The sequence below is a fragment of the Dryobates pubescens genome, chromosome Z, assembly GCF_014839835.1.
Source record: "Dryobates pubescens isolate bDryPub1 chromosome Z, bDryPub1.pri, whole genome shotgun sequence".
Taxonomy (NCBI): Eukaryota; Metazoa; Chordata; class Aves; order Piciformes; family Picidae; genus Dryobates; species Dryobates pubescens.
This window is the reverse complement of record NC_071657.1, coordinates 27,307,878-27,335,102: the sequence shown is the minus strand read 5'-3', so window position 1 is coordinate 27,335,102 and position 27,225 is coordinate 27,307,878. Positions and strand designations below refer to the sequence as shown.

The 27,225-nt window shown below is 42.4% G+C and overlaps 1 protein-coding gene across 4 annotated transcripts in view; it reads right to left on the bottom strand.

The window, feature by feature from the left end:
* NTRK2 (neurotrophic receptor tyrosine kinase 2) overlaps window positions 1–27,225 on the bottom strand; it is a 222,050-nt gene that overhangs the window by 74,003 nt on the left and 120,822 nt on the right. For all 4 annotated transcript variants that reach the window (XM_054178966.1, XM_054178959.1, XM_054178961.1 and 1 more), the window contains one exon: window positions 9,498–9,686. In XM_054178966.1, coding sequence (XP_054034941.1) covers window positions 9,498–9,686 — 189 coding nt within the window. The remainder of the gene's footprint in view (window positions 1–9,497; window positions 9,687–27,225) is intronic.

Here is a 27,225-nt window from a genome sequence, read left to right as displayed (position 1 = left end):
CTCATGAGATCCTCATGGAGACTGAAAGCTTTTCCCTGCACATATACAGTTACTGACTTTCAATAAAGATTCCAGTAACCATTTTTTAAAGGAATTTAGGTAGCTGAATATGAAGGAATCACTTAATGGAATGGTCCAAAGTGCTCAACTGACTAACACTCATTTCTATCAACTAGACTCTACACTTCCAAGCTGTTCAGGAGCTTGTTATTCAGTGATTTAGCACCTGAATGCCTTGGAGATGCTCCTTTCATGCGCCTGGCTGACATTTGAGAATGGAATTCAGATTTCCCAGATGCCTAAATTAAAAAAATAAAATAAAAAAAAATCCCTAGAGAGATTATGAGTTACACAGATAGACACTGAAATTTAGAAAAAGAGGTGGCAATTGGTATGCATTGGTATGCATAAACTGCATTTTTTTTCCTGCTTGCAAACAATACCCTCATGCAATCCTTTTCATTTAAATGTTTAATTGTCCCCAAAAGCTAATGGGCATTAGCCAGAGGTACTGCACAACTCTTCATCAGCAGAATTTTAACAATTTCAGATCTCATTTCAGGGTCTTAACTTAGGTTATTTGACACTTTTTTTCCCCTGCAGGAATTTGTACTTCAATCACAGCCATTACCATGCGATCTGCAAATAATAGTCTTCAATTATTATGGGCCTTGATGGGCTAGAGATAAGACCAAGTGAGTATTCACCTCATACCAGACTTGTATGCCTCATGATTTAACCCGCATACTGGTCTTTGAAGAGGGCTAACCTCTATGGAATGTCCTGCTCAATCACAGTCTAAGATTGATTCATACCAACCCTCATGGTCTGGGAGCTAATGAGGTCAAGGGCTGTCTGCCTCTCTCCCTGTGTCCCTCAGTCACAGTCGCACTAAGCAGAGGTCCCTACAACAACCTTGTCTGAGAATAGCTAATACTGAAAGATACTCTTGCTTCTGTCCAACAAACCAAAAGAAAACTAGCTTAAGGGAAATTGAGAAAGGGAGGGCTCCAAAAGGTGGTAATAAACAGATGTTTCAGCAGTGGGGCCTTATTTCTTTTAATTAAGGAATGAAGCATGGTCCTGGAATTGTCTACCAACAGCATTGTATGTTTTAAATGAGTCAAAATTGCTGAGCTCAGGTATTTTGTTACACAGAATACATGTCTAAATTAAAACTGGTATATAAATTAAATGCCTTACAGTGAGAAAAAAACAGCCTTATCAGTTTTTCCCAACTGCTGTTGTGGAAAAAAGCCTGCTATGAGATCTAATTAACAAATTAATTCTGAAAAAAAATATTTGAAGACTATTTCAGAATATTACCAACTATGTTACTTCTATCTATGACAAAATTTTATTTGCTATTAGGCCTCACTTGCTGCTGGCCTACCTACCCTAAGACCATAACACACATGCAGGTAAGCCTGGAACAATGAGGAGTTCCCTAGCCACACCCTGTCAAAACTGAACCAAAAGTACTTGAGTTTTATGAACCTCAGGGTCATTTTTGCTGAGGAAGGCTTCTCAAGACAGATTAAGAAGGTTTGGGAGACCAGTCACCCCAGAGCAGCTGATAAGCTTCGTGCATCCCAGCCACACAGATCCAATGCAATGCAACGGAAAAAGCACCCTTCTCCCACAATCTGATAGTACAACGATGTAGGAAACTGAGGGACAGAGCAAGTGAACTCTTGCTGGGTGTGTGGGCTGCCATGCAAGCCAATCATCCTCATTCATATGCAGAAATGCATTAATAGGTGTTGGAGTGGTATACATGTATCCAGAGTGGGATGTGGACCCTTCGGCATTACTGATGTCTCCAGGCATAGTGTATCCCATTGCTATTTGGAGCCTTCCTACACTGAGCTGATCAAAGCAAGCCACATGGTCCCCTCCAGGACACAAACCGCTAAACCGTTCTCAAAAGTCACTCAAAGCACTGACAGCCTTAACTCCTTGGATGCAGATGTATTGTCAAATGAAAAACTGAATGTCAGCAGCAATACCACAGAGATTATGTCTACTAAAAACAAACCATGTTGGGTAATGCAGAGAATACTTGTGTTTAATTTCACGTAATCTTGTATAAGGTCCTTAAGTGTGCTCTTCACATGAAGCCTATGGTTGGCCTTGATGTTGACAGTGCATTTCAGTGCTCTGATGAAGAAGAACAGTGCACTTATCTGACTTTACCTGACCAAATAACATAAGGAAGTTAATGCTACTACCTGAACTTTGACACTGAACACTCTCCTGAGAGTGCATATTTTACACTGTCTTGCTTCATATTCTGTCTCCAGTTGAAATGCCTACTGTGGATCTTCATTGCTCAGATCTCCTTATACTATCCAGCACTGAGCCAAAAGTATGTTTCATGTGCTGTATTTTCAGGTGATAAAGCACTCATGTTATTCATAAATTAAAAATCAGTGTCCAAGCTGTTCTTTCTGCAGTTGCATTCCCATCATATGAACTCTCAGATCAAGTGGTTTACTAAATAACTCAGGTCACTGAATAACATTCTGTGTTATGAAATGCAAATAACCTGCTAAAAGCTAGATTTCTTGCCTTTTTTAGTAGATGTAAATGGGCTTCATGCACAGATCAAGGCTGCAACACAAGTGACTTCTGGGGAGAAAAGTAATTCTACAGGTTCACTTCTAAATGTGGAAATACTCCTTTCTTTCATATTCTGACTTTTTAAGGAGGTAAAAACCCACACTTACCAAGCTGAAGGCTTCTGCCTTTGGAAGAATTTCTTTCATTTGGTTAGAAAACAAAAACAGTGGCCATCCAATGAGCACAATGAACAGAAGGGGTGAAAAAATTGTAATTTCTCATTAATTTGTTTATTCCCTGTTATGTTTCATTTGTTGGGAAGGAGATATGTGACCACACTACTATGAAAAATATCTGAGACTCCATATGCTATAGTCTGAGAGGCAAATATCCTGCCCAGTTAACAAAAGTCAGACGTGACTACTGAAACACACCGCCAATATACATGGCTGACATTGTGTCATATGTATGACTTAATGAAAAATTGTAAGGACACACATTTTGAATGGTGACCACAATTAAAATATGCAATCAAACTACAAATGCCTTCACGTATCTTTATATCGTCAGTCAGCCAATATCTTTCTTATACATTTACCTAGACAACAAAATAGGGCTTACAATGAGATAAAGACAATCAGTAAACACATGTATATCCCTCCTTTTAATTTCAACCTCATTCTTATTTGGCTTTCAGCATCTAAAGCTTTTAGGTTTTCAGAATGCAAAGATCCTGAAGTGAGGTCCCTGTGAAATCCCAACTACCAATGGATGTCAAGACTGGCAAGTTCAGCTTGGACAGCAAGGTTTTTCCTCCAAGACTGGATTTCAGTAACATTGATCAGTTTTACTCCCCAGTGTTCTGGCTGTTGAGGTCATGGTGTTTTATAGGAAAACGATCTTCTTGCAGATTTGCTGCTACGAGAACTTTGGGAGTTCATGGAAATTGCTCAAACTTAGGTCTTGGCTGGCTAAGAAATCACTACAGCAGCTTTTCTTTTGTTGTCACTCATATGAAAACTTTTCAAGAGAGACAGAAATGCTGACGGAGTATATCTCTTGGGAGACCTTCTGTGTACAGGGACCAACCCAGTCTATTTATCACCCTGTAATATGTGTCAAAAATCACCCATTCCTCAAAACTTTAGGAAGGTATAGGGTGACAGATATAACCTGGACCATGGCACAATTTGTTAAGTAGGAAATGGAATCAAATGGAGATTGCCTGCTGCAGGCACTCCATTCAATGTGCATTGCTATCTTCTAGAGGATACAGTGTTAGCAGGATGAGCAGCGCACACAAATGGACAGACCTGCTGCCCTGGGTCAGAGAACTGGCAGACCCCTGCAGTGCAGAGGCTCTCTCGGTGAAGTTTCATTTTTGCCTACAGCTTTAACTACCAGGCTTCCATGTCCCTGCCAGCAGGGAAAGCTCAGCCAGCGATTAACACATGTGCTGGGGCAAGGCTCTGCTGTGGGACTCCTGAGGGAAAGAGCCTAAGAACACTGATGACCACATTTCTTCCTTCTGCTGAACCTGCCCTGGAAATACAGACAAGTACTTCTATTTTCACATTAAATGGCCCATTGATAGTAATTCAAGGGCTGGGGGGAAGATTGTCTGCTTACTCCACAACAAAGGGAAACCAGTCTGCTTTACAGGGTTTGAGTGGTTAAAGCCACGGAAACAACTGGGTATTGAACTACAAGTAGCTGCCCCCTTTCACAAATGACCTGGGAGGGCAAATGCACCTCAATGGGTCCTGGTATCTGTTCCCTTCTGCTCTCTGTGGCAGTCATGGCAAGGCCATCTCCCCAGTGGCAGAGCAGAGCCAGCTCTGCTTCCTCAGATGCTGCTGCCACGCTCAAACATTCCAAATGATGAAACTGAGTTTAAAAGGAACTAAATTGAATAAACAAAATAAAAACAATTCCAGATCTCTTTTTTTCTCTCCTGTTTCCTTAGCCTTCTGTAGTCTGGCTCACATTCTCGAGCTTTTCTTCACTTTTTTTTTTTTTTTCAGTTTTTTTTTTTCATTCTACAATGAAATGTGACATCAGCACCAGACTCCATGACCAATAGTTTAAAAAAGAAAAGTCCAGTACTGTGAGAGTCATGATAAAATGATATGAATAACACTTCTACTTCTTTTCTGCCTTAGAAGTCATTCAAGCAGAATGTTTCTGCAACTTTCCTGCCTATCTGGGACAACCAGAGTCTGGCTACACATATGCTAAAAAGAAATCTACAGTTAAAGTACAAGAAAAGACAGAAAAAGACTGAGATGATCTTTAACTAACTGGTGCAACAATCCCTAAACTGTAAATAAATTGAAAATATAAACTGAAAATTTCAGTGCTCAAAATGGGATGGAATAGGCATGGTTTCAAAATTTCTGCCTTTAAAATTTGCTTGGCATATGCAATTAGCAATTTTACTGTAGAACTGGAGCTATTATCTGTAAAATCACTTTTTTCTAAACAGTAAAAGCAATAAAAAATAATTTACAAAAATTATTTCTACTAACCTTTATTCAGTTGCAGACTTTCTCTAACAGAGGCCAACTGGAAGTACAATAATTATTATCTAAATGCATATTCACAATCCTATACTTGAAGGAACACAATCCCAATCTACAGAAATGTAGATGAAATGCTAGGACTATATAACAATTACACTCAAATTTCCCAAGTCACAATCCATATCACATCATCTGAAACACAATGGCTGTAGATATGGCCAGCCACTGAAAGCATCTTGCCACTAAACCACCCACAAACTATGATGATTCATAGTGTCTTACAAACTTCTCCATGACAGAGCCAAGCTACAGCCTTCCTTTCAGTCTTACCCAAACAACCACATCGACTTTGTGGGTCAGGGGTGGGAGTTACTGGAGTGAGACTTAGAGAACAATTTGTTTACCAAAATCTCAAAAACACCTGCAAGCACTTTCTTACCTAAGTTCTATCCTAAGAGCCTCAATCTGGGAAATTCCATTGAGTTTTTATGCATGCCCTCTCCTTCAGCTTTTGCTCTTCACATTAGTACCAACACAATAATGTTAACCACAGAAAAGTGAAAGTAATGGGCTGATATATTCCAAATATTGGACTGCAAGCTGATGAATGAAGTCCACAGCCATTCATGGGGGAAATTGCTTTGTTCTTCTATTCTATTTCAACAGGTCTGCTAGACTCAATTAGCAACTTTAGCAAGTACAATTTCTGCTTGGATATGTAGAATATTATATTTTTTAGTATCATGGCATTAATGAAAATACCAAATAACTTAGGGTCTGAGAGAGTTCATGGAGGAGCTAACCATCCAGCAATAGATAGTATCTACACCCACAAGACATTACATCATCCAATTCATTTTGAGGTACAAAAATCCTTTTAAAGTTTGCCATCCATACAAGTTTTCTGCACCTGGTGATGTTATTTCACTACAAAGTTATGGTCCAATTTTCAGCAGCAACAACTGAACCAGTGTTAATTCCCAGGCAAGGGGTTTGCAGACTGATGATAATACTGCACAACCTGACTTAAAATGACTGAAGTGCAAAGAGGATTTCACCATCTCCAGTCTGCAGACTCTTTCTTGCACATCTGACATCAGAGCAGTCACTCTTAGCCAAGTTCTGCCAAAGACAAAATAACTTTTGATTTCCACACAAAAATGAACCAAGAAGCCTGGTAAGTATCTGACACATGTCAATGCACCACAGACTGTAAACACTCAAGGTGTAAATATTCAAGATCTTGGAGTGGCAGATGAGCCCACCAGCCAGCAGCAACCAAGGCCATGTGGCAGGAAAGGAAAAGCCAGGAATGCTAGGATCGACTGTCAGACAAGCACTGAAGAAGTATGAGTGGGTTTGCTGATCAAGTTGGGGAGGAAAACGGGTAGTTAAGACAATGAACAACTGGAGTGAGAAGTATCAGCCAATCCCAGTTAGGTGGTTATGAATAATCATCTATTCTTATGTCAATTAAAGCTATAGATGAGTTGAAACCTGGGAATGAAATTCAGAATGATGACTAGAACCTGATCCATCAACTCACTGGGTCTTTGGTCATCATCAGTTTGGTTTTCTCACCTCTAAAGCTGTCCTTCAAGAGGAGGAAAGTGCTGTAACTTCTAGCCCAAAATGGAATCTTTAGAAACCATCACTCTCTGGGATTCAGTAGTAGAGGTGCCCATTTACTGATACAGTGATGGATTTTCAAACTCATTGCAATCAACTTTTCATTTTTCTTTCAAACACACACATTTCTAATAATTTGCAATGGGGCTTGATACACTGTATTCAGAAACTGTTATCTATAGACAAGTCAAACTATGACTTAAGAACTGAACAAAAAAGCTACTTGACTTGCTACTCACAACAGATGCAGTCCTCCAACTTCTGTGAAAACTGCAATGTAATCCGTGTAGTTTCACCTATCTTGGAGACTCATCTTCTTCCATACACCAATGTACGCTAAATGCATAAGAATTTTTTCCAGCATCACTGTAAGTGATTTCTTTGTTTAATGCTACTGGAAAATGGAACTTAGGCCAGATAGAAAATAAATGTAAACGTTGCTGGAGATGAGAAACCAGATGACATCTGGAGCTGGCACTACTGTAAACAGGAAAAAGGTATGACAGCTACTTAACTTAGATATTAATGAATATCATATATTCACACCAGGAGAAGGCTGTTAGGTTAAGAAGGGACAGGGACAGCTCTGTAATAGTAAGTGAGAGAGACAGAGAGTGCATGTGAAATTGTTTCTAGGAAGATCACTTTTATCCAAGACAATTTTAATTACTATCTTCATTGGACAGATGCTCAGTGAGGCAGGAGGTATCTTCCTTGGTTTATACACTGCCGTAACTTACTTGTCTCTCTTTGCTAAAGCAATAAAAACACAAACACTGGGACCACCATGGCAGTGTGGCAGAATGAAGAGCATCAGCCCCACAAACCTCCCCAGCGTACCAGAGCAAAGACTTGAGCTGCATCCAGTAAGCATTTATGCACAAACTGAACTTCATGTGCTGTGATTAATTTCCCTGTCACCATGTGGGATTCACTGCAGCTCATAAAACCAAACACATACTTACATATTTTTAGGACCAAAACCTACTTAGCATTAGTGTATTGTGATTTAATGTCTGTACTTAATGTGCATCTGACTAAATGTTAGAGAATTCTGTATTTTGGTGCAGTCTATTTTCTTTCCTCAGAACAGCATGTATGTTGTTTCAACATTAATGCTGAAAGTTAAATACAAAGTAGTCACTGATGTTTATTTAAAGAGTTATAATGTCTAAGAACAGAGGTACAGTATCCTCATCTTCAACAGCAGGGATTTTCATATAATATCAGAGAGCTCCAGTGGGCATGTTGCCCATTTCTGATTCCCTGATAGCTTCTACTCTTCATAGGAATTAATGTTATACAGATGTATTCCAATTAGAACATTTCCCTTGTGCTGATCAAGTATCAGCAGTTCAGTGATTACTTTACACATCCCTCTGCTTGGCCTGATTATTCAAGTATCCTTTGGTAGAAGAGATATTGGGGCGTATCTAATCACAAAACACTGCCAACACAAAAAAGCTATGACAAGAGTGAACTTCAGGGATGTACAACAAAAAGGCAGGAGAAGACTGTTGCATTGCAGGAACATTATTCTGTGGAATGTGTTTTGTTCAACAGTCTAGATGTATATGAGCATTAATGTTCAAGAGATATGCAGGTAGTCCACCATCAGTATTTGCAACCTTAGAAGTCACACATACATGTATGCATGCACGTCCTCTTCACAGGCAAGGAAGATTGGTATTACAGCATTTAAGCTTTGCAAAACTGAAGGCAAAGGTTTCTGACCTGGGCAGTAAGCCCCCAGACTACAGTTTGTCCTATGAAGTGGTATCATTCAGGGTAGGCTACAGATAGGATGTAGTATCCCTCAGCTGCATAGCCCAGTGCTCACCAGCTATATTGGGAATCTCTAGAGTTACTTCCTAGAGAAACAGCTCAGACTTCCAGTAACACTCTAGAAATGTATAATGTATGTACTCTCACACTCACACACATACAAAAGAGTGGGGGGGGGAGGGGAAGGCAGGAGCAACCTTCTCTGATGAAAAATAGTAAGCAGTGTATTTGCTATTAAACACAATATCCTTTAGGTATTCTTGCAGTTATCTGCCGCAATGTTGATCACTGTCACTATTTTACATGTCCAACTCTAGAACTGTTACTAGGTTTGAAGAGCAGCATCTGAAGTTAAGGATAGTCTTTTTTGAACTATTGAACTATTGAATCATATTTAACTCTCATATTTTTTCATATTCACCTGCTTCTAACTGAACATGAAAGAATTTATATGTGACATTATTGTCCATCATGCAACCTTTTGCTCTGCTTTTAAATACTCAACATCTTTTCCAGCTGTAGAGGTTGAATTATACAATGAAATTTTCAAAAATGAAGTTTTAACCCCTTTCTTTCTTATAACTTTACAAACGCTCAGATTTCAAAGTTAGGTTATGTTAATTGCCCATTATGATCAGTTTAAAAGCAGTGAGTATGTAACAAAACTGAGTTCTGCTTCTGACCCAGGATTTGTTTTCTCCCAAGAACACATTCTGTGTACAGGAGTGGACAAAGACCACTGAAATCAATGGAAAAGCTACTGGTAACCTTAATGGAACACGGATTGACGACTTCACTGACCCATCCAAAGGGCTGAATTTGGCTTTGACAGATGTAAAGCAGTTCATCCCATGGACCTTTAACAAACTATATAGATTTTAGCCTCACCCTCTACACCCGGTAATTCAGAGCATTTTGTTCTGCTAGTTCTGCTAAGGAGCCCCAGCACTTACATACGTAAAATGAATAACTGAAACACATACAGTTGTTTGTACTTACAGGTGTCTGGCTTGAGCTGACTGTTGGTAATTCCAAAATACTGCGGATTCTCAATGACGGGAATCTTCGTCATCCCAATGATGACTGCATCAGGACCCCCCTCAGAAGAAGACGGAGTGTTACTGCCATTTGAGATGTGGTGGAGGGGACTCGCTGAATCATCGTCATTGCTGATAACTGAAGAAGGACCTAGGGTTAGAAACAAAGAGTTTCCTGTAACTCAGCACACGATTCCCTTCCCTCTGATGATTCCCTTTTTTTTTTTTTTCTCTAACCAATTTGTCCTCCATCCCCACAGTCAACAGTTCTCTTTGTGTGCTTTGTTGACCTTACCTCAGGAATATTGTATGTCTGGGTGCAGATGGATAACAGTGGTGGGGTTTTTTTCCATTAGAGTTGGAATGTGAAGCAAATTCTTGTACTAGTAGATCACCTAGAGTAAATATGTCAGGGTCCAGCATAGTGTGTCCCTGGGAAAGGTCTCCAAATTTGTTGAACTCTTTTGGTCATTCTCAGAAACAAGCTATGAAATGTACACAATAACTTTTTTACCTTATACACTACTTGGACTGGCAATAATTAGAATACATAGAATAAACCAGGTTGGAAGAGACCTTCAAGATCATTGCGTCCAACCCATCAACCAATCCAACACCACCTAAACAACTAACCCATGACACCAAGCACCCCATCAAGTCTTCTCCTGAAAACCTCCAATGATGGTGACTCCACCACCTCCCCCAGCAGCCCATTCCAATGGGCAATCACTCTCTCTGTATAGAACTTTTTCCTAACATCTAGCCTGAACCTCCCCTGGCGCAGCCTGAGACTATGTCCTCTTGTGCTGGTACTGGCCGCCTGGGAGAAGAAACCAACATCTGTCTGTCTACAACCTCCCTTCAGGTAGCTGTAGAGAGTAATAAGGTCACCCCTGAGTCTCCTCTTCTCCAGGCTAAGCAACCCCAGCTCCCTCATCCTCTCCTCGTTGGGTTTGTGTTCCAAACCCCTCACCAACTTTGTTGCCCTTCTCTGGACTCATTCCAGCAAGTCAACATCATTCCTAAACTGAGGGGCCCAGAACTGGACACAGTAACAAGTCCAGGGAATGTCTGCCCTCCTTTTGACATGGCATATGACAGGACAAAAGGCAGAGGAGATGTGTTCATCCTCATCTGGGAAGCTGGATATTTTGGAAAGACAACACAGCTGAGGGCCAAAATCCAGGGGACCATTTGAACAGCCACAAAAGGTGCAGAGCAGATGCTGAGGCAATTAGTGGGAAACACACATCCCACCCCACTGCAAAGTCACTGCAGAGGATTTGTCCAGCCTGTGGGAGCATCCTACCATCTCCCCAATCCATACCTGCATCTCATCACAAGACATTACATCTTCTAGTGTACATTCAGTATTCAAAGAAAACCGTAAGGGCCATTTACCAGAGACAACATTTTGCCTAATCCCCCCACTGAAAAGCCAGTAAAGGTCACATATGTCACACTTCACTTTCCTTCCATCTTACGAGTTTTGAAGTGGCATTCACATCTTCTAACTATAACAAGGAAGATGTTGCCAGAAACAGATGGAAAATTTGCCTCTGGAAGTGCCTATTCTATAATGGCATTCTCAGATGCATTTAGATGCATCAGATGCATCTCTTGCATTTAGCCTGCAGGCAGCAGTGACTTCCCACCAAGAAAGGGGGCAGCAGAAAGGACCTTGAGGATGATGAAAAACTATTTGTTCCAAGTTGCTAGTCACCCCATTGCAAAATGCTGGAGCCTCAGTCTGGCTGGCCAGAAGGAATACTTCAGGGACAAGACAGAACTGAATAACCTGTCACATAGATGGCAGCTGTGTCTGCAGGAGAGGCAGGGGATGCAGAGAAAGAAAGAGAGAAAGAATGAGGATCCACAGCATGTCCTGTAGACACATCACTGAGAATGTGAGTGAAATTGGGCAGGATCCATCACAGCAAACACACAGTCAAGGAACAACATGAGAACTAGGACAGTCACAAACACAGCAGGCAAGAAAGAGCAGCTTTAAAGAAAATAAACTGTTAGCTCTTTTGTACCTCACTTTATTGTGGACAAAACCACTTTATCATTATACAGTACGGCCCAAAGAAACAAAACTTAAATATATGGCTACTCAACCCTACCTTTGGAAACTTTAGTGTACTCCCACCCCTGTCTGGCTTTCCTTTCTGCCCAGTTGGTTTAATGGTACATAAGGGAAATGTTTTCATAGTTTGAAAAAGTACTTCCCCCACTAGACTGAAACATTAGAGGTAATTTTTCAAATACCTTGCACTCCATTGCAAGGCCATTGTTGACAAATGTAAGTGAAGCCTAGATCTTTGCAATTTATCAAGTGAAATATTAATACTGATGCTGGTTTTGTCATTACTCATCATACTGATCATCAAAAGATTGATTCTACTAGGAAAACTGCCAAGATTAAAAGTTTTTGGGGAAGATTTCTCTAATGAAGCACAGAACCTACCAAACTGTGGGAAACAGTCCCTCCCTTAGTTGGTACACAAGATACTCACAGGAAGTTACATTTTCCAGTTCTGTGCAGTAGCATTAAAGTGCAAATTCATTTAAAAGCACATTAATTTTTTTTCTAGATATTGTTGTTATGTCTCTAAACTTTCTGAATAAAGGCACCAGGCTCCAAAAAGCAGGCCAAAATTTACACATTCTGTTGTGAAAATTATGTTCTTTTACACTCCTATAGCTTTAAAATGAGGGACAAATCACTTCCCTTAATGCAAACAGGCACATTATTTTGGCTCTATAATTTAATAGAGGCATGTCTCTCTAAATCCTTTGCTGCCCTTCTGTTCTCTGCTGCACAAGAGGAGGAGGCTCATTTGCCACTGTTTGCTTCTACCACACATGCAGTGATGGCAAAGTGATCATTACACATTTTGAGACATTGAAGTGGAATAATGAATAGAAACTCATTCTCTTCACTGAATTGTTTCTGCACTACTCCAAGATCCAATTTTGTATGGTCAACTATCTTTCCAAACAGTATAAACTGCAGAGTGCTCCAGGTGAAAAGCAGAAAATTGTTCTGTAAATCTATTTTTTTCTATTAGGCTAACTGATGAAAACAAGTTGTCTGTGTGATACGAAGCAGCCTGCAAGTGCATTCAGCTCTTGGATATAGGTAATTTCTAAAGCAACTCCTGGCAGTATGAAACAGTTTAAGAAAGATTCAACTCTGGGAACTTTATGCTGGTTCGCTTAGTGCTTATTCTCACTTGTTAGCAACTAATCAGCTCATGCAATGGTCTTTGGAAGCACCTATCTGTGTTAAAAAGTCCTATTTCCTCTATATCTTTTCTCTAATTAGAATAATGAGAACTCAACAGGTGGAAATTTCTCTGCATCAGAGGCAACTGAGCTCACATCCTTTCAAACTTCTCCTTTGCTGGGTCTTTTTTGTCACTGTGAGCAAACTGGCACATAATTGGTTTCCACACTTGCTTAATTGTCAGACTATCCACTTGCTATCAAGTTCCATTTCACTTTTTGAATGCACTAAGCCAAATTACAATTACAGGCCAGCACTGCAGCTGGCTATGACTTATATTCTAGCAATGCCAAACTCTTTTTTAGGTTGTGAGATGAGGTCATCACCTCTGCTGACAGGAAGCTAGAGTTGCCCTTTTCTGAATATGCACTGAGCACAAATTGAAGAGCAATTTCTTAAAGTGCCTTAAAGTGTGGTTTTATCCATGTGAAATGGGGTCACTAAATTACTTGTCAAAGGCTGAATGAGAATGGTAATTATCCTCAATCACATAACACTGTTTTTCAAAAGATCTGCTGTTGGTTTCATACCTGAAATCTAAAAATTTTAGACAAAACATCATTGGTGAGAGTGATAATCATGGGTTGTCAACAGCCATTAGTTGTTGCCAGCAGATGACTCACAGTCAGGTTGAGCTTTTAAGAAAATTCCAGAGGCCTTCTCCACCTTTGAATGCACTGCCCAACAGCTTAATTTTATTTTTAGACCATATTTCTTATCTTAAGAAGATAGAAGCTGGAGGCAGATGAGAAATGGTAGCATGTTCTGGAGAAGAAACTTGAGAGCTAGACACTGCAGGAATGAATTTCTTCTTTCTCTGATGTCAAGCTAAAAACCTGTCCATTCTGCATCACCTAGGCCAAAAAAAAATTTCATTCTGTGCACAAAAATAGAGCAGCTGTCTGAAAATACAGTAACATTTCAGAAAATAAATTACATTGAAAACTGGCAAGCTATACAAGATGCCAAGAGCAGCAGCTTTTGAGCTGGCCTGGCCCAAACCAGAGCAACAGTTCTTGGTGGACCTGGTGAAGGGGAGTTCCCCGAGCCCAGGGTAAAACATGTTAAGAGGAAGGACCCAACATGCCTGGAGAGCACCTGGGGCAGTGTCTGCCGAGGTGCAGGCACTGCTAAGGCAGCGGTGGCCACAGCCAGACATTATCAGAAACCTCGCAGAAGCTGCTGCCCACCAAGCACAGGGTGGGCAAGCAGCGTGTCACGTGCCTCAGAATGGTGCTCAGGCTCTGCCTGCTCCAGAGCTGAGAGAAGGCTCATCCCAAATGGCTCTTGTTGAGGCAGAGTGGCATAGACTCAATGCCAAGATGGTGCAGGCACCACCCACCCCAGAGATGACCCTATGCCCCCACCCAAAAAGAGCTGCTAAAGGGACAAATAGCTGTGCAGACCTCAGTCTGTGGGGAAATGTCTTGACCTTTCTCCTTGTGTGGAGACAGGGGGAAAACTCACCTGCAAAAGGCGTACTCAGGTGGATGACTTCCTGCAGCAGGTGGCTGAGCTGCAGGAAGGCAGGCTGTGTAGTATCACAAGGCAGAAATTGAGATAGATAGCTGGATTCAAGTGCAGTCTGCTCTGAACCTATAGCCTATGGCCCAACAGGCCCAAACTCCCCTACCAGCACACCCAGAAAGAGAGAGAGCCAGCAATGTTAGGGAATGGCAAATTTTGAGGGCAAGAACTAGCAGGAGGAAGAAACTCCCTGAAACCCTGACATGACCCTTAAGAACTGATTCTTATCTCTGCAGACTGAGGAGAAAAAAAGAGCCTGCAGCTGCTAAGTCCTCAGACCTGAGCAAAGCATTTGGACCAGCTCCCTTCTGTGTAACAATTACAGAGGTTCAACAAGGCCAAGTGCAGGGTCCTGCATCTGGGTCAAGGCAATCCAGGCACAAATACAGGCTGGGCAGTGTCTGGCTGGAAAGCAGCCCTGAGGAGAGAGACTTGGGGGTGCTGGTGGATGAGAAACTCCACATGAGCTCTCAATGTGCACTTGCAGCCTGGAAAGCCAATCAGATCCTGGGCTGCAGCAACAGAAGCATGGCCAGCAGGTCAAGGGAGGTGATTCTCCCCCTCTACTCAGCTCTGGTGAGACCCCACCTGGAGTACTGCATCCAGTTCTGGAGCCCCTATTACAAGAGGGATATGGACGTGCTGGAAGGTGTCCAGAGAAGGGCCACAAGGATGATCAGAGGGCTGGAGCACCTCTCCTATGAAGGCAGACTGAAAGAGTTGGGGCTGTTCAGTCTGGAGAAGAGAAGGCTCCGAGGTGACCTAATTGTGGCCTTCCAGTATCTGAAGGGGGCCTACAAGAAGGCTGGGGAGGGACTTCTCAGGATCTCAGATAGTGATAGGACTAGGGGGAATGGAATGAATCTGGAGATGGGGAGATTCAGGCTGGAGGTGAGGAGGAAGTTCTTCACCATGAGAGTGGTAAAGCCCTGGAATGGGTTGTCCAGGGAGGTGATTGGGGCACCGTGCCTGGAGGTGTTTAAGGCCAGGCTGGATGAGGCTCTGGCCAGCCTGATCTAGTGTGGGGTGTCCCTGCCCATGGGAAGGGGGTTGGAACTAGATGATCCTTGTGGTCCCTTCCAACCCTGACTGATACTGTGATACTAAAAGGGCAACAAATTACAGCAGTGGCTGACTCTCTTCTTAGAGGCACAGGTGAGCCTATTTGCAGTCTCAATCTACAATCTAGAGAGGTGTGCTGCTTACCAGGCCCTGAATCAAGGATGTAATAGAGATGTTGCCAGACCTTGTGCATCCCACCTTGTCCATCTACCTGACCTTGTCCATCCACCTGCTGCTGCTGTTTCATGTGGGCAGCAGTGACACAGCTGTGAGCAATCTGAACATCAAGAGGGATTACAAGGTACTGGGAGCAGCAATGAAGGACTTGGGAGCACAGATTTGCCTTTTCATCAATCTTCCCAGTTAAAAGGAAGGGGATTAAAAAGGCTGATCAAATTGGGAAAATCAGTAAATGGTTGAGGGAGTGGTGTCATAGACAGGATTTTGGCTACCTAAGCCAAGGGACTTACTTTGAGAAATCTGATCTTTTAGGGTACATTTTTTCAGAGAAGGAAAAGAACATCTTTAGCCACAAGTCTAGTGAGGAAGGCTTTAAACTAGGGTTGCCGGGGGAAGGGATCCTCAAACCATTCCAAGTCAAAGCCAATGACATTAACAGACACCCAGGGCCTGGAGCTGAACCACAGGCTTGGAAGAGAGCATCTGAAGTTCAGGATGTGGGAACTCCAGCTAGTAACTCAGCTTCAGCTGGGGCCCAGCTTCAATGCCTCTGCACTAACACATGGAGCATGGGGAACAAGCAAGATCTACAGATGCGTGCATGCCTGCAGGGCTATGACGAGTATCACTGTGACATGGTGGGCTAGCTCTCATGACTGGAGTGTAGAAATAGACTGATGCAAGCTAATCAGTAAAGACAGGCAGGGGATAAGAGGAAGGGGTACATCAATGACCAACTGGAGTCCATGGAAGTCCACCTGGATTTGGATGAAGAGCTGACAGGGAGTTTATGGGTGAGGGTTAAAGGGAAGGCAAGGGAAGGAGATATACTGGTGGTTTCCTACAGGCCACCTGACCAGGAAAACCAAGTGGATGATGCCCTCTACAAACAGACAGGAACAGCTTCATGTGTGAAAGCCCTGGTCCTCATGGGAGATTTCAACCACCCTGGTATCTTACAAAACAGTTGTCTGAATAGCCAGGGGTCAGGTTAGGAATGCTAAAGCACAGACACAGTAGTCTGGCAACATTCCCACTCACTCAAAAAGGGGAAACATAACCCCATCTTCAAAAGGGGAGATAAGGAAGATCCAGTCAGACTCACTTCTGTGCCTGGCAAGATGATACAGCAGATCCTCCTGAAGGCTCTGCTAAGGAATATGGAAAAAGAAGAAATGATTGGTGGTAACCAACATAGCTTCACCAAGGGCAACTCATGCCTGATGAATTTGGTAGCCTTTTATGACAGTTACAGCACCAGTGGATAATGAAAGAGCAACTGATGTCAGCTACCTGGACTGCAGTTGGACAGCAGCATTTGTGTAAAGACTTTGATGCTGTCCTGCATAATATCCTGGTCACTAAGTACAAAAACCAAGAACATGAGGGATGGACCATTCACTGTATAAAGAATTTGCTGGATGGTTACACTCAGAGACTTGTGGTCCAAATGTCCAAATGTGGGCTCAATGTCCAAATGGAGACCAGCGATGAGTGGCATTGCTCAGGGGTTGATACTGGGATCAGTACTGTTTAACATCTTTGTTGGCAATATGGACAGTGGGACTGAGTGCACCCTCAGCCAAGTCTGCAGATCCCCTATGTGGACAGGCTGCAAGAGTTGTGGCTGTTCAGCCTGGAGAAGAGAAAGCTCCAGAAAGACCTTATAGAGGCCTTCCAGCACCTGAAGAGGGCCTACAAGATAGCTGAGAAGGAACTTTATACAAGGGCTTGCAGCGATAGAATGAGGGGGAATGGACTGAGGCTGGAAGAGGGTAGATTTAGACTAGATATTAGGAAGAAATTCTCCACAGTGAAGGTGGTGAGACACTGAAACAGGCTGCCCATGGAAGCTGTAGAATCTCCTTTCCTGGAAGTGTTCAAGGCTAGTTTAGACAGGGCCATGAGCCAACCTAGTCTAGTGGAAAATGACACTGCCCATGGCATGGGGGTTGGAACTAGATGGTCTTATAAGGTTCCTTCCAACCCAATCCATTCCTGGATTCAGATATTCACCAAAATATCTTCCATACCTAAGTTTTGGCGCATGGTATGGGAATGGGCAGAAACAGCAAACTTCTGTTACTGCACATCCTACAGAGAACTGGAGACAATTAAACACTATGGGGGTGTGGTCACAGACTTTCACTAGTGCCAGCACCTCTTCCTGAAATATAACCCACTTCTGTACTACATCTTGAACAGTGCATCTCTGCACTGTTCTTGATCTCAGTGGTTTCAGCAAACTGGAGTTTCATTAGGTTTAGATATACAATTTAATAAAAGTAACAATGTGATACTGTTTCTGTCCAGGAAAAGAAATTCCATCCATGATTATAAAATATAGACTTTTCTGCTGCTTCTATTGACACCAAAGTTAATGCAGTTTTAAAATGCATGCCAGCAAGCAATGCCTACATTGCTATTTGCTGAGGCTACATTTTGCTTTGCATTACTTAGGACTTCTGCTAATACTTAGGTAGTTGGCTGTAGCAACACATTACTACCAGCTGCCACTGGAATAATCCACATATCCTTCCTGCTCATCAAGTATAGAAAGAGTCCTGAAGTGAATAATAGCATGACTCAGCTAAACAGGCTCAGGCAAAAGAAAAGGAGAGGCTCTCAACTGCAGAATCAGAAAGAACGTATGGGTTTTGGTTGCATCTGGCATGCCCTTGCAAGCACATATACAAGCACATAAACTTTAGATGGTCGCAAACTCACACTATGTCCATCTGCTCCACCTGCTGTGTCAAAGATACAAGCAATCTACTCTGCATATTTGTGTTCCAAGGTCTAAGAAGATATTTTGGAGGCTAAAATAGCCTGCATCCTCCTCACAACACACTTCCGTGCATCAGTTATCCCAGCAGTCACTACTAAAGGCTCAGGAACACTAAGAAACAGCAGGAATAATAATTATCAACAAACCATCTGATTTTAGCTTTCTGGCTGGAGTTCTGTAATTACAAGGATGTATCTGTTTCGTCAAGTCTTACAAGACAGCTCACATAAAGAGAACTTTGTGCTGTGATGCCTTAACTATAGCTCCTTCCATGAAAAATTACACTGACTGCTAGGAAGACTTCTCAGTTGACCTTGCTAGCATTGGTTCCTCTTTGCTCCTCTGGGAACAAGAGACCACTCTGTTTTGAGACATAGTAATAACATGCCATCAAGCCAAAAGAAGGACAGTAACTGCATGTGATATCAGTCAGCGACACCTCTGCTAATTCTGAGGTGACACTGAATCTTTTCTCTTTTTCCTTTGGGGAGAGGCATATTTTTTCCCTAGTTAAATACCTTGTTCTGAAAAAGTAATTACACAAGATTTCTTTTCCCAGGAGACTCCCATATTTGCTATAGATTCTAAGTGCTTCTCTTCTGCATGATTAAAAGGTAAGTTTTTATGCTTCAGCAAGAACAGATACCCAGTTTTTTTCTGTTATCAACCTAGGATCCAACTTTCTTACCAGAACAATCTTTTGTAGCTTAACTCTTGCATTGCTATCTTATCTTTCACTCCCTCTGGAAGACAGCTCATCAATCATGCAGCTTGGCACACCTTTTTCTAAAATACCATAAGCTTTACTTTCAACATTCCACATTTGTAAGTTCAACAACTGTCTACAACTGTGATACTGAATCACATTTATGCAATTCTATTAGAATGGATAAGAGAGCTTAGCAGAATGCAATTAAAGAATTAGAGTAATGCAATTAAAGAAACATTATTTTATATTATTGGTCTCTTAAAATGCTGCACACTGAATACAGTGAATTGAATTAAAAGGCATAAATAGAACACAAGGAAAAATTCAAACCTGTCTGAATAAGCTTCTCAGAGAAAACCTTTTAGTGTCACTTTGCTTGGTGGAGCTGTTCAAAGTACTGTCAAATTCTTCTGCAAATCTACAGTGGGCTTATTAAAATTATGTTCTTTGTAGCTGCCAATGCTTTTAATGAGGGAAAGCTCAAGGCAAGGTGCTCCTATGCTTTGTCAGCAGTTCAACTATGCAGAGCAATAGTATTTCCTGCCGCTTCCCACCTTCTAACTGACCCTCCTTTTCTTATACCTCCATCCTTGACAGCTCCCCAGAAATAAAAAGCAATTAGCTTTAGCCTCAGTAAGGTCGCCTCAATCACTGTGACACTCAACTACAAGGGGCATGCTATGGGGTTAATTCTGCTTTGGTGAAGAAAATACCAGAATAAGATCACCCCCAAGCAACATTATACCCAAACCCATCCTGTTGAACCATACTTCTCTTCATACAGTACATGTCCTTCCATCCCAGTGCAGCACACAGAGCCACAAAACCACACTGTAGACATTAAGTGTGTGACTCAGAAACCTGAGACTTGCCAGACTTGGGTGTTTAGAGGATAAATAATTTCACATAGTGTGACAGGTATCATTAATCTGTTTAACTGATTTGCACCCACCAGTACTTGTTTAAGCTTGTACTCTGTTCCTTGTTCACATATGAGGTTAGAAAAGCTTACTGACACTGTCCAAGCAATTTGGCTCCTATTCAAGAGCATGTTCCTTCAAAGTTGTGGGAATGAGACAGAGAGCTGGAGAACTTCCCACCCCCAGCAGACAAGCATCACTGTCCCCTGTCAGCATGAACTTCCAACAATCTCTGAATAACAGACAGAAGGGGGGTCCTTGAAGGTCTCTCACAGGAGGAAGTAATTGATAAATAAAGTTTAAACTCAAGAAGTAGCAAAAAAAGGTGAAGACATTTGTTTGAAAATCATGATGAAGCCACACCACTTTTATGTAATGTTTCATTTGGGCAATCAAGAATCCAAGGCGGCTTGCTGTTGTTTTCCTGTGAAATACCACTGTTTTGTCTTTCCTCATTTGTTGCAGATTCACAAGAAGACTAAACTGCATTGTTATCACTGCATCTTTCATATAAAGCAAGTAAGATACAGTGCAAGATTATATTCTTTCCCATGTAGAATAATTTAAATAATGCATACATTAGAGTCTAATGAAAAAATGTAAGTTATTCAGCTTTACGGCAGCAAATTATCAGTATCGCCGCATGTACAAAAGGTCAGTCACATTGACCTAAACATCTTTCCCCTAAAATGTGCTTTCCTCTTGCTGGAAAACCTATTTTAAATGCCTAACTGAGCACAACAAACATGCAATCTGGGTAATTTCCACTGAAATGGCTGCACACAGATTTTCGCCATTCAAGTATTTCATCAGGCCTTTTTGTTGTGGCTTTGAATCTAAGAGCCACAGCTGCATATTTGTTTGCTTTGTTGTTTGTTTTTTGGTGTTTTTTTCTGGAGTGTTACTGTGAAAGAATCCCAGTCAGTTCCTTTCAGCTGCATTTCTTCTTACAACCTCATCTATATTCCCCTGTATGTATGCATTCACACATGGATTTACAGACACAGCTAGAGCATTCCAGGGTCATAGTTTCTGCAAGAGATGTTTCCAAATAGGGAGAACTCCATAGGACAACCTATAGTATCCTTTCATATTGCAAATCACCTCCCAAAAGCTATGTGACCTACAGGACTCAGAAGCAAAGACACGTGTGTCTAGGTCTGGGATAGACTGGCAAGGCAGTTAAGCTATGAAATCTCCTCAGCAACACTGCTAAACCCCGTAGAAAATATGATAAGGTCTCTAAGTGGTGCTGGATTTGCTAATACTGTCTGTGCAGGAGAGGTGTGAGATCACTCTCTGCCTTGGCCTCACTTCAGAGCCAGCTCTGCTAAGGGATGCTGTCAGTGAAGACTTGCCCTTGCAGTACAAAGGTTGTCAATTTCTGTCTTTCAGCCAGAATGACAGGCATTCTATGAACAGATCTCACAACTGTGGTCTGGTATGAAACTTCAAACTATGATGCTTAAGAATCATAGCCCATAGATAGCCACCATTTGTCCATGGTGAGGTATGTGCTACCATTACTGCCATTTTGGAGGCAATGGGAAGAGCTCTGCACAGCTTGATGATTTATGCAGCAGTGTGTGGGGTGGAGTGACAACAAGTTCCTGCCCAGCATGGCAGTTGTGTTGCTTCAGTTATTCCCCCAGCCCCCCAGGTGCCCTTGCAGAACAGTATGATGTCCTGCAAGTGCAGCAAGGCACTGAGAAAGATAAATCACCTGACTTGGAAGCATTCCCAAGATCCCAAGATTAAGGAGGCTCAAGCCTAGCACACAAACACCTGCTATATAAAAAAAAAAAAAACAACCAAAAAAACAACCAAAACAACAAAAAACCCCCTACCAAACAAAAAAAAAAGAGTCATTGTTATAGGTGACGCCCTTTTGATGGGAACAGAAGGCCCAATAGACAGACCTGATCCTTTTCAGAGGGAGGTCTGCTGTCTCCCTGGGGCCCAGAGAGACAGGATGTGGTAAGAAGGCTTCCTACCCTGGTACAGCCAACAGACTATTACCCATTATTAACTTTCCAGATATGTAATGATGACCTTGAAAAAAGAAAGTTGAAGGCTATCAAAAGAGATTTCAGGGCCCTGGGTCAACTGGCCAAGAGAGTGGGAGCACAGGTAGCATTCTCTTCTACTCTCACCGTTGCAGGGAACAACCCAGAAAGACTAAGGAGGACTCATCAGATCAATTCTTGGCTTCCAGCCTGGTGCCTCCAACAGGGCTTTAGGGTTTTTGAGCATGGGTCACCTCACATGATGCCTGCTCTGCTGGCAGCAGACAGGGTGCATCTCTCTCAGTGGGGGAGAAGTTTGATATTGCAGGGCTTGTCTGGGTTCATTAATTGAGTTTTAAATTAGATTCAGAGGGAGGAAGGTAAAATCCAAGCTCACAGGAAACAAGCCTGGGATGCTTGTGAGGTGGTGTGCCAACTCCACTGCTACTTCAGGAGAGGTAGGGGATAATGAACCATGTGTTGGGGAAGATGCAAGAGCTATCAAGGAGTCAGGACTCACAGGAGAACCTGGGAATGATGAAGTAGATCTGTAAGAGAAGGGGGATATTACCAGGTCTTCATATGACAGGCTAAGGGATGACATACGAGGGTGGGAGGGATGGGGGCTAGTAAGGGCCTTCAGCCTGCTGCAATGCAGCATGCTGGTGATACAGCAACACAGTTGCTAAGCTTCACAGAGATGAGCCAGGGGCTCATGTGGTAGTAACAGCCAACAAGGAAACACCAGCACATGCATGGCTCATTGGTACGTTAGTGGCCATGGAGGTGGCCATGAGTGGTCAGACAGCAGGAGTGAAAACTAACAGATGAACTGCCTCTCTGAAATGCTTACATACCAATGCACAGAGCATGGGCAATAAGCAGGAGGAGCTGGAGATCTGTGCTAGGCTGCATGACTATGATATAATCAGAATCACTGAAACATGGAGGGACAGCTCCCATGATTGGAGTGTTGTCATGGATGGCTATGTACCATTCAGGAATGATAAGCCAACAAGGCAAGGTGGTGGTGTTGCTCTCTACGTGCAAGAGCAACTGGAATGTGTTGAGTTCCACATGGCAGGGAAGTAGAATAGGTGGAAAGGTTGTGAGTAAGAATTAAGGGATGAGGAAAGGGAGGTGAAACTATTGTGGGTGTCTACTACAGACCACCAAATCAAGCAGAAGATACTGATACTTTTGCAGTCAGCGGTAGGCAGCCTCTAGTACACGCTCCTTGGTACTCATGGGTGACTTCAATCATCCTGGCATTTGCTGGAAAGCCCACACAGCCAGGCACAGCCAGTCCAAAACGCTCTAGCAGTGTGTCAGTGTGCTCTCTTGAGTAAAAAATGGGGTAAATGTGCCAGGAGACCTGCATGGATGAGAAAGGAGCTTCTGAAGGAAATCTCATGGAAGAAAGATACTTAGAGTTCATGGAAGAAGGGACTTGTAACTTTGGAGAACTATAAAGCAGTAGCCAGGGCATGTAGGAAGGCAAAAAGGAAGACCAAATCCCTCTTGGTACTGAAACTGTCAAAGGAACTAAAAGAACAAGAAGGTCTTCAAATATATCAGTAGGAAAAGGAAGAATATGGAAGGTGTGGCCCCACTGCTAATGAGGTGGCAGCCCTGACAACTGAGGATACAGAGAAGGCAGAGTTGCTGAATGCCTTCTTTGCTTCAGTCTTTATTACTAAGACTGAACTCCCCTATGAACTCCAGACCCTGGATGAAGATGACAGGAGGAGGGAGGACTTTCCACTAGTCAATGAAGACTGGGTTAGGGATCAGTTACATAAATTGAATATTCACAGGTCCATGGGGCCTGATAAGATGCACCCAGGAATGTTGAGAGAGCTGGCTGATGTTGTTGCTCTACCACTCTCCATCATTTTTGCAAATCCTGGTGGACAGGAGAGGTGCCTGAGGACTGGAGGAAAGCCAATGTCACTTCAGTCTCCAAAAAGGGCAACAAAGAGGTTCCAGGAAACTACAGACCAGTGAGTCTCACCTCCATCCCTGGAAAAATGATGGAGCAGCTCGTTCTGGAGGTCATCTCTAGACACTTGAAAGAGAAGATGATGAGGAGTAGTCAGCATGGATTTACCAAGGGGAAATCATGCTTGACTAATCCGGTAGCCTTCTGTGATGCCATAACTGAATGGGTAGATGCAGGGAGAGCAGTGGATGTAGCCTACCTTGACCTTAGTAAGGCTTTTGACACTGTCTCCCAAAACATCCTTGTGAGTAAGCTCAGGAAGTGTGGGACAGAAGAACAGATAGTGAGATGCATTAGGAACTGGTTACAAAATACAGTCCAAAGAGTGGGAGTCAATGGTGCCAAGTTCTGCTGGAGACCTGTAACTAGAGGAGTCCCCCCAGGGATCAGTGCTGGCTCCGGTCCTGTTCAGCACCTTCATCAATGACATTGATGAGGGGACAGTGACAGAGTGTCTGCTCAGCAAGTTTGCTGATGATACCAACCTGGGAGGCGTGGCTGAGACACCCGACGGCTGTGCAGCCATTCAGTGAGACCTGGACAAACTGGAGAGCTGAGCAGAGAGGAACCTAATGAGGTTCAGCAAAGATAAGTGCAGAGTCCTGAATCTGGGAAGGAATAATAAACTGCACCAGTACAGGTTAGGAGGTGATCTGCTAGAGAGCAGCCCTGTGGAGAAGGACCTGGGAGTCCTGGTGGACAAGAAGTTATCCATGAATCAGTAATGTGCTCTTGTGCCCAAGAAAGTCGATGGGATCCTGGGGTGAATGAAGAGGAGTGTGTTCAGCAGATCAAGGGAGGTTCTCCTCCCCCTCTACTCTGCCCTGGTGAGCCTCTGCCTGGAATATTGTATCCAGTTTTGGGTTCCCCAGTTCAAGAGGGATCTACTGGAGAGAGACCAATAGAGAGCTGGCAGGATAATAAGGGACTGGAACATGTGCCCTGTGAGGAGAGGCTGAGAGGCCTGGGGCTCAGTCTGGAGAAGACTGAAAGGGGATTTAATAAATGTTTATAAATATCTGAGGACTGGATGACAAAAGGGAGGGAACAGGCTGTTCTCAGTTGCATCCAGTGATAGGACAAGGGGCAATGGATATAAACTACAGCACAGGTGCTTCCACCTCAGCATGAGGAGGAACTTCTTCACTGTGAGGGTCACAGAGCACTGGAACAGGCAGGCTCCCCAGAAAGGTTGTGGAGTCTCATTCTCTGGAGACTTTCAAGAGCTGTCTGGATGCATGCCTGTGTGACCTGTGCTCGAATCTATGGTCTTTCTCTGGCAGAGGAGATGGACTTGATCTTCTGAAGTCCCTTCCAACCCATAACATCTTGTGTGTGTGATCAATATGAATATGTGAGCCAGAGAAGGATACAAGGCAGCAGAAAATGTGAAAGAAGGAAAGAAAAAAAAAATTATCTTTTTTTAATATAGATCACCAAGACCATTCATTATAGCCACCTGCAAGTTTGGATATCTTGGAAAAGCAAGCAAAATTACAGTCCTTCAAAAATGCTACAGTGAAAGAATCACTGCAACAGGAAAAAAGATCAGCTGGAATGTGCTTGTTGGTATCAAGCAAAACCAAATAATTCACCCCAAATCAAATCCCTGTCTTTCATTTAATTTAAAAACTATTTCATTAACAATTGCTTCCTCCTGCACTTCTCATAAATCATCTATTGACATTCCCATTCCCAGGGCTGAGAATGAGGTCCTCTGTTGCCTAGTAGATAAATACAAAGTGTACAAAAGCAACATGAGTTCCCCCACACCACTACAACATTCAGTCTTTATCTGAGAGAACAGTAAAGCTATTTGGAGTAGCAAACTTTCCAAATTCTGCAGAGTTAGACACGGTTAGATGATATGGCAGGCACATTACATTGCAGAGAAATGCTCCTTGATATTAAACTTCTATTTGTTTCTTGTATGCTTTTCTTTCCAACAACAAAAAAACCCCAAACGAACAAGCAAAAACCACACACACAATACCCAAACAAGCCCAACAACACTACTAATGAAACTATGTCCCTTCTTTAAAACCTTCTTGACTGTTTCTTGAGAGGTACCATCTACAGGCCCCTCTTGCTCAAGGGAATTAACTGAATATATGATATGGAAAAATCTAGTAATACTCAGAGATCTGAGGAAATACTGAAGAACTGGGATGTCTTATAAACAGAGGTCTAAGGAGGTTTGTAAGGTACAATATTTATTTTATGCCTATGCTTCGTAACAGAAGTACATGAATAAAGACTGAAGTAAAATATTAGGAAAACATCCTCATGCATTGGAATTGCTCATACAAAACTCAGAAATCTCCACTTCAAGAGATCTTGAAGCCACATCAGGAAAACACCCGTTGGGAAAGATGCAAGTGTAGTTGATATAGACTTAGGGCAGGGGAGAAATCTGCCAGGTCATCTTTTAACTGTCATTTTCCACAATGACAAAAAGTGTGAAACCTGAGTGGCCCTATGGAAAACTCTTTGGCTTCTTCAAATATTAATTTATCTCTGTTCAGAACTGAATGAGGCTTGTAGCTCAACAAATATCAACAAATACATCAATGAACTACATACATATCGATGCATTAGCAGATTTTCTTCTAGGCTGCAGAGTCAATATGGGTTTAGTCAGATGAGAAGCCCATCAATGGCCAATAAATCCACAGTCACCAGTGGGTTATTCTACTAAAATATGTATTATTTAATTGCATTCTTCACAGACAATTTACAGGGTTAGCAGGGTTTTTCCCCCAGAATTGTTTCTGAATCATTTTTATCAGTGGAAGTGTTAACTACATGACACTAAAACACAAACTCTGAGTGGAAGATCCTTACAGGCACCCAAACCTGCAAGACTTATGAAGTCAGTATTGTCCTACTTTGAAATATACCTCTCAATTTTTTCTCAAAAAGCATTCCAGCATAATAGCTTCCCATTCATTTTTCATTTACAGCTGCACTAGCTAACCTTAAAAATGACAGTCTGCAAAGAAGCAAAACTAAATGGTTATACACAATCAGCCCAAGCATCATGCTCAAATTCTAAACAACATCTGCATAAATATGTTTTTTGCTGCTTACTCAGCTCTCACTAAGATCATCTTGAAGCCCTACTCAAGCTTTCTTGAACTTGCAAATTTAGATGGGCTCCTCTTCATCTCCAAACACACCCCATCCAGGAAAACAGGTTTGAAA